Here is an 8,957-nt window from a genome sequence, read left to right as displayed (position 1 = left end):
GGAATGAGATCGTAATACTAAAGACATAAACTTTTTTACAAATTTATTTACGAATTGCTGATGTGGTAAGTAATTATTGGCAAATGAAAAAAGTGATGTTAAGGATGGACCTCAATGAAAACCAATAAGAAGTTGTCCGCGTCAACCATTTGTAAAAATATATAAAATAATTTCCGAAGGTAACATTATGTGTAGGAATGGATGGAAAGATAATATTCACAGTAATAAGGAAATTAAATCAAAAATTTTAAATTCCAGCAACTAAAATCAAAATTACCCGTTTTCTCAACAGAAAGAAAAAATCAAAATTACCCCACCTTAGAGAATATACTACATTTTAGTCTGATTTCATCACATAGTACTAGCCATAAAGTTTGGAAAATGATTCATTTTGACATCCAATTTTATCTTCTTAATTAGCACAAAGGTAATTAAAACTAGGTAGTTTTACAAGGAACCAAATTGATTGCTTTGGATAATCTTAATGCTAAAGGTTGGTGAAAAAACAAATGAATTCAAAGGTAGGTAATTAGCCAGCTTTGAAAGCAACTAAATTGGTTGTGAAGTCAACAAGTGTTGCAGTTGATTAAATAGCCATTATTTCTCCACACACACATAAAGGAAAAGAAATAATATCGGCAAACCCATGTAAACCTGAGTTGGGTTGTCCCACTAAAATAAAAACTCTTCATATACCTCTGATATCCCCAAAAAATATCTGACAAATATCTCTAGCTACACAGTACTGTATGTACAAATTGAAAGGTAGCTCCAAAGTCCAAAGACAAATTCAGCCAACAGTATCTAGTTACAGTTACACCTAAAAACCATATCCAACCTTCAAAATTCTGGAGCTCTTTTTAAGGTGCAGATGAGTGAACTTAGGACAGTACTGCTTTTTACATAGGGAAAATCTATAGACCCTACAATAAAGCAAAATTCTTCACCAAGCTACTCATCCCTCTTTACTTTCTAATTTGAATTGGGAAAAAGCTATAAAACCAGATTACCTAAAATAAACGGATAATGCATGTCAAATCGCATACAGAACTACATTGAAGCATTAAGCTTATGTGCACCACAGTGCAATTGTACTGAAAGTGATAATCTACATATACACAACAATAACAAAACAACCAAGGCTAGCTTAGCCCCAATTTTTTTCGAGTGGGCTATGAATCTTCAACAAATTGGTCGACCACCTTGAACAAAATGTGTAAATCATATAACTCACATGAAAAATCATCAAAAACTAAAATTTCAAAGATGGGTATTTCTTTGAAACATCAATTCAGCATGTAACTACATTCCATCTTGCCAAAGAAGAAGAAGAAGAAGTAGTAGTTAAAGCAGACAACTGCTCACTATATACAAAAACTGTTGTCTCAGAAAGATAATATATAGCGGACGATAAAAACTATGGCATAAAGCCTGCAAAAGGAGTGGAAGTTCCATAACCAGGGAATGTTAGCGGAGGAGGACCGTTCTGCTGGATGACCACGCCAACTGCTTCGGCTACAACGATGACAAACCTTACAGACAGTCTAATGAGTTCTATGCACATCTCTAACCTCTGGAAAAGCATCATAACTGCAAGAAAAAAAGATGCTATGGTTTTCTTTGTTTGTTTTCCGTGCTTATCCAATGTAACCACGTTTATTTATAGCATACTCGAATACCACCCAAAAAAAAAAAAAAAGAATGCTGTCCCCGTCAAATCTCTTTTTTATGAACTTTCTTTTAAGAGTAGATTTTGGGAATAGGAACTTGAGAGTGGGTAGAAAGTAGAAAGTAGAAAGTAGAAGGTAGAAAATTTCAAGATAGAATCTGTGTACTACTGAAATAAAATTTAAAAAATCTGCGTACTACTAAAAAAAAAAAAAAAAGAATCTGTGTATCACAATAAAAGGTAAAAACAATAATATTAAAAAGGAAAAAAATATTGTAGTTCTCAATTCAATCAAATTAGACTACATACCAAAAAAAAAAAAAAAAAAATCTAAAGTGAGATCGAGTTTCCAAATTTGATTAAGTTATGTTCTATTATTGAACTGAAAATTTCAATTTTGGATATGGGATCCTCATACACGTTTATAAAAATAAATAAATAAATAAGAGTGTAATTCCATTTATATAGTTTTCTTTTTTCAAGTAAATAAAGTTTATGGAAAGAAAATCATAATAAGGAGATTCTATTTTTCATTTCCGGTCAACGTTACTCTGTTACCCTATATCATACCCCTTTTCCTTCCCTTGCATTCAAATGAGCTTGAAAGAGGTTTTCTCTCTTTTTTCTTTTTTTCTTTTTTTCTTGGGAGGGGAAGAAAAAACTAAAAAGGCAGTAGTTGTTAAAAGAAAATATTTACCTTCTTTATTTTTTTAATTAAGTTGAGAAATGGAAGTGAATAGTTTGCAGGAACTTTAATTTGGCTATTAAGTATCTTTAAGTGAAACAAAGTTTTTTTACAAACTAGTTTAAAGAAAAACCCTTCAAATTCTTCATATGTCTTTATATAGCGAGTGTGAATCTTGAAAATCTGACCGTTGTATTGTATGTTCTTATTATATCTTTCATGCTTGAAAATTTTCAAGAAGATCAAAGATCAATTGCTATGTTATCAAACAAATGTTAAAATTTCAAGTTTTTGTGATCTAAAATTATGTATAAAAATAATTTTATTGATTGAATAGTAAATAACATTTTATTTGAACGAAATTTGATATGCATGTTAAGAATATAAGAAACATGAAATTTAACGATTAGATTTTCAAAATTTACACCAAAAAAATAAATATATATAAATTTTGAAAGGCTTATCTCCAAATTAATTTGGAGAGAAAGTTTGTTCCTTTAAGTGGCATTTCTCAGAAAATCTTGCTCTTCTCTTTTCTTTTCTTTTTTACATTTTTTTTTCTTTTTTCTCTAGTGAAATAGGTACAGGATTTTAAGCCTACATAGTATATACATAACCCAAAGGCCAACTAACTATTTCTAAACCTTGTCATCTGTAATTTTTTTGGTTTAAGTCTCCTAATTAATCAGTTGACTACCATATCTATATATCATTGTAATTATTTGATGTGTGTGAGATAAGAAGACTATAAAGATTTGAAAGATTAATTGAATAATCAAAAAGTGTTGGACACCCACGTGAGAAAAAAAGTGTTGTTAGGTTTTAAGACTTTAGGAACTAATGTATTAGAACTTCACTTTGTAAATGTTGGCAACCCATTATCAAAACAATAAGTCTAGGTTTAGACTTGCTCAAGTAAGTTTGGAATCGAGTAATTGCAGGAATTTATTAGTCAAATTCTACAAAGTTTGATCGATCGAAAATTAGACTTGATCGATCGAATCTAACAGAACAAAAACTTTCTGCAGTATTTTCAAACCAGCCAAAGCCCATATATATGACATGTAGGGTTAAGTGTTTCACTCCAAGTATTAAAGGAAAAACTCTAACTATGTTTTAGAAGTCTTTGATGAGTTGTATGTTGAATATTTTATGAGATCTGAGAGGTGTTTGCCTTCATACATACACATAAAACTATCAAGATCAAGATTTGGATCAAAAACTTGATGGTTGCTTCAGTTGCTGCATAAAGAACTTTCAAGAAGATATGAAACCTTTGAGAGGTATCTCAAAGTCACAAATAGCAGAACTTGTGGTTGCTGTAGATCAAAGAAAGAAATAGTCCGTGGACTCAGAGCTGTCACGTGATCGTGGTAGTAAGTTTTCTACATGAGGTAGCAATAGGATGTTAGTAGTCTAAGTCTTACTGTACTGTACAAACTTCAATTCTTTCATAGTGGATCTGTTTTTACCTTGAAGATAGCTAGGTTAAATCTTTCCCAAGTTTTTTACTGGTTAGGCTTTCCTAAGTTATCAAATCTTTGTATTCTTTACTTTTCGCATTATATTTGTTTTACATATATTTGTTTAACCTAGTTTTAATTAACAAACTTGTTAATCAACTTAACTTAATATTAGGTTAACACATATTATGTGAAGGGGTCTAAAACTTAACATGTTAGACACCCACATGACATGAGATGAGATACAAATGCAATACGCCATAAGCTATGCGTAGCGTAGGCAGTAAGAGACACGCATGAAGACATGGGATGATCATGACCTCTTGATAATTAATCGATCTGCAAGCAACACTTAGCCTTAATTAAGGGAATAATGACAGCTCCGATAATGGAAGCATGGGCCCGAGAGCCAGCCTCAATGGCTACAGCAAGACAAAATGACGAAATAGCATCGAAGAATACTGCTAATATATTTATATGATTGATGGATGGAGTTTTTTAATCATAAGAGGATTCTTGTCAACAATTGTAAAAATTTTAGCATATATAATTTTAAAACACTACTTTTACAATTTTAATACCTTATTTTATAATATACTAAATATCAAACATTCTATTTTTTTTACTATTTCATTTAAATATTATTTCTTTAATATTTTTATTCTTTTTTTTTACAACTTCATTCAATTTTTATTCTTTCTTTAAAAGAAAGCAAACCCCACCTGAATAAAAAAATAATATAGGTTTTACAATTAGTGAACAGTGCGGTCTCAAATTTGAGATTGCACAATTTATCAATGCCAAATATTACGGTATTTAAAACACTTGATGAAAGTGGTTTTTTAGAGTTTGGTGTGTCAAATGCCAAATATTTGACATTTGACACACTTGATGGGAATGCTCTAAAATTAAAAAAAAAAAAAAAGAGTAAAAAAGTAGTAAAAACGATATATCAATCAACAAAGTAGAGCATCTTCTTAAAAAAATAACAAAGTAATGACTTTAGATAGAATATATTGCAAGAAAATTAAAAGATATATGTAGTTGACCTTAACTAATTTGTTAAAAATTCATAATCTTAAAAATATTTGAGAGTAAACTTTTGTTATTATACTTTTCATTGATGTTTTGTAATATACAGAACTGAAAGTATAACCAATTAAGACATTGTATGTCAAAAACCTTATATAACTTAATTAGTGACATTGCCTAGCTCTTTCACAAAGGAGAACTAGCTATATATCATTTTTACTACTTGTTTACTATTTTTTTTTTAATCTTACCCTACCTTTGTTTTGTTCTCTCTCTCTCTCTCTCTCTCTCTCTCTATATATATATATATATATATATATATATATATATATATATATAATGGTTTTAGACTTTTAGTAAAGCTAGGGTTTAAATTTCCTCTCACTCTTAAAAAAGGCATTAGCTATATATACTCGCTTTGATGGAAGAAGTCTCAAGTTTTGTATGCTTTTTTTTTTGTTGGGGTTTTTTGGCTGATTTGTACAACCCCGTTTACTTCATGATGCATTCACCTAAGCAATAAAATATCCTTTTCCAATTAAAAAAAAAAAAAAAAAAAGGCCCAACCCACCTTAATCATTGCTCTCTCTCTCTCTCTCTCTTCTTAATGTTTTTATCGCTCAGCACACTCTCATCAAGAAGGAAAATTATTAGGTACTCCCGGAGTACCATAAATGCGTACTCCCCCCTCTCACATAAATGGTGGATCTCACTATGAATTTAATTAGTAGGACACACCATTCATATGAGGGGAGGGAGTACGCAATTATGGTATCCCGGGAGTATACAATAATGACATGCGAGCAAGTGGTAGTTGCCAATGCATTTTCTTTCATTCCTTATATGAGGACATTATTTAAGGTAATTTTATTAAAGAATTTATAGCTTTGTTAGCACTGTTATATATAGAAGTACCAAAGAAAAAAGGGAGTAAGAAGAAGAAAGCAGCAAATGTCATTTTGGGCATTATTTGGACAATATATCAAAAAGAACTATTATTAGTTTATTAACATCTACTATCATCTCAATGATGTTTCAATGGCCTATTTGCGATAAATAATTCTATTTTAATATATCTCTTCTACTTTTAAACAAAAAAACAAGAAGAAAAAAAAATTATGGGTTGTGTTAACGGGCACTATTAACAACACACTTTTGAATAATTTTTTCAGTTTTTGGAAATTTTTTTTTTATCTCTTTTAACCATTTTTTTTGACAAAATTTTTTTTTTTTCTGAGTGAAACATAAAAAAGAAAACGTTAATAAGCACAGCAGGGTGGTTGTTAACATTTCCCAAAAACTATTATGACTTATTTTTTAAGGAAAAAACTATTATGACTTTGTTATCCTAAATTCTGTTTTTCCTTTACGTCAAAGCATGTCATCAATGCAATTACATTGGGTTAAAGTTGAGAATGAACGAAAATCCATAAAAGCTCAAGGGATGTTTTTCAACAAGTTCAAGCCATTCAATGTGTTGGGTGCAAGCACCGTGTGGGTCCAGCCCACATGCATGGGTCAAAGCTCATTAAACGAGTCCTCAAGCTTCCAAAGTCAGCATGCCATTCCTTGGGCAGTGACTTAGGCGTGTGGGACACGCCAAAACTGAAAAAAGAAGAAAGGAAAGAAAACTGAGACCATTCGGCCTTAAGGGAAGCTAAAGCAAACAGAAAGCCATTTTGGCCATTTTTTGTGAGTTCCTGAGTGAGCAAGAAACACAGAAAGGAGAGCGCTTCAGCTGAGGAGGACCGTTCTGCTGGATGACCACGCTAACTGCTTCGGCTACAACGATGACAGACCTTACGGACAGTCTTACGAGTTCTATGCACATCTCTAACCTCTGGAAAAGCATCATAACTGCAAGAAAAAAAGATGCTATGGTTTTCTTTGTCTGTTTTCCGTGCTTATCCAATGTAACCACGTCTGTTTATAGCATATTCGAATACCACCAAAAAAAAGAATGCTGTGCCCGTCAAATCTCTTTTTTATGAACTTTCTATCAAGAGTAGATTTTGGGAATAGGAACTTGAGAGTCCGTAGAAAGTTGAAAGTTTGACAAGCATTTACATAAATGGTAAATCTCTTTTTATAAAAACAGGTGGAGCCGTGGGGGTAAGGCTGTGGCTCCAAGATAGAATCTGTGGACTACTTAATTAAAATTAAAAAAAAAAAAAAAAAAGTAAAATGCAAAATTGACCTATTAAATTTCTTTAGATTTTATTTCAGTCATCTAACTTTGCTTTTATTTATTTTAGTCCTTTAACTTTCAAGTTTATTTAATTAAGACTTTTTCATCAACTTTTGCTATATGTTGTGGTTAATTTTTCAATTATATAAATTTTTCTTCAAATTTTTTAAATTAAAAAATTTTAATTAATGATTGAAAAATATTTTTCAAATTTTATTTTCTAAAAATTTTAACAAAAGTTAACGGAAAGGCCTTAATTGAATAAATCTGAAATTTAGAGAACTAAAATGAACGAAAGCAAAATTAGAGGACTAAAATAAAATCTGAAGAAATTTAGAGGACCAGTTTTTAATTTTAGCCACACAAAAAAAAAAAAAATTGTGTATCACAGTGAAAAGTAAAAACAATAATATTAAAAAGGAAAAAAATATAGTAGTTCTCAATTCAATCAAATTAGACTACATACCAAAAAATAAATCTAAAGTGAGATCGAGTTTCCAAATTTGGTTAACTTATGCTCTATCATTGAATCCAAAATTTTAATTTTGGATATGGGATCCTCATACATGTTTATGAATAAATAAAAAAGTGTAATTCCATTTATATACTTTTCTTTCTTTAAGTAAAGAAAGTTTATGTAAAGAAAGTCATAATAAGGAGATTCTTTTTTTTCATTTCCGGTCAACGTTACTCTATTACCCTATATAGTACTCCTCTTCCCTTCCCCCTACATTCAAATGAGCTTAAGGCCTCGTTTGGGAGGAGAGAATGTAATGGAAAAAAATGAAAAAAAAATAATTTTAGAATATTCTTCCCTTCTCTTGTTTTGGGAGTTTTAATGGAGGGAATGGAAAGTCCATTCCCTTATTTGGGAGTTTAAGTAGAAGAGAATAAAATGGGTAGGAGGGAATACTCATTCATCTCTATTCCCTTAAAACCTTAAATTTTCATTCTCCCGAAATTGGGAAGAATGTGAGGGAATGAAATTAGATTTAATGATATTTTTACTAAAACTCCAAAAATACCCTTATATAATCAACCATTTTATTTTAAAATAGGGGTCTAATAGTAATATTATCATAAAATTATTCTATTTCATTCCCTACATGTTGCTCCCAAACAAGATTACTTACATTCCATTCATTTTCATTCATTTCCATTCCTTTATTTTAAAACATCCAATTAAGGTTACTTAATTCAATTCCATTACATTCATTTTCATTCCTTTCCCTTACTTATATACATTCCATTCCATTCATTTCTATTCCCTTATGATCATTCCATTTCATTCCCTTATAAACTCCCAAACGGGGCCTAAAAGATGTTTTTTTCTTTTTTTTTGGTGGAAGAAAATAGTAAAAAGATAGTAGTTGTTAAGAGAAAATATTTATCTTTTGTGGGGGCAAAAGACCCAAGATACGTTTTTGGGCCATAGGCTTAGCCAAGGACGTCTGATTGTCCGAAGACGAATTAATGGTAATAATGATATCAAACTTATAGCCCTAGAAGCAAGTGTGGTGGATGAGGTAAATGCAAATAATCTGAGGAAGACTACCTCCTCGACTGAGTACAACAAGGATCAAGTGATGCGTCATGTTAATTAGAATGATATTTTAGAAGGTCTGGGGGATGAAGATATGTGAAAAAAGGGCACAAAGAGCAAGGGGGGGTAAAGAAAATATCTTAGAGAAAGCTGCTACCACCGCATTGAATGCTCTGTGCCAAAGTCTCTGGCTGCATTTATGAGGAAGTGATACCTGAACAGTAATATTCAGCCTTATAACTATTATCTAGGGACTTCCAAAAGAAGCGGATGAGACAAGTATCAAGGGGAGCAATCTGAATCTAAGGAGATGGGGAAATGGACTATAAGAAGAGGAGAGGTCCTGTAGAAAGAGGGGAGAAGACTTGAAAAGAATC

At 31.2% G+C, this 8,957-nt stretch overlaps 1 protein-coding gene across 1 annotated transcript; it reads right to left on the bottom strand.

The window, feature by feature from the left end:
- Positions 1-1,203: 1,203 nt before the first annotated feature.
- Positions 1,204-1,672, bottom strand: LOC142643705 (uncharacterized). The gene has a single exon (XM_075818412.1). The coding sequence runs from the start codon at positions 1,586-1,588 to the stop codon at positions 1,418-1,420; it is 171 nt and encodes a 56-aa protein (XP_075674527.1). The 5' UTR covers positions 1,589-1,672; the 3' UTR covers positions 1,204-1,417.
- Between the last annotated feature and the right edge of the window lie 7,285 nt (positions 1,673-8,957).

This window comes from Castanea sativa, chromosome 7 (assembly GCF_040712315.1).
Source record: "Castanea sativa cultivar Marrone di Chiusa Pesio chromosome 7, ASM4071231v1".
Taxonomy (NCBI): Eukaryota; Viridiplantae; Streptophyta; class Magnoliopsida; order Fagales; family Fagaceae; genus Castanea; species Castanea sativa.
The sequence above is the reverse complement of the archived record's forward strand: the minus strand, read 5'-3'. Positions and strand labels throughout refer to the sequence as shown.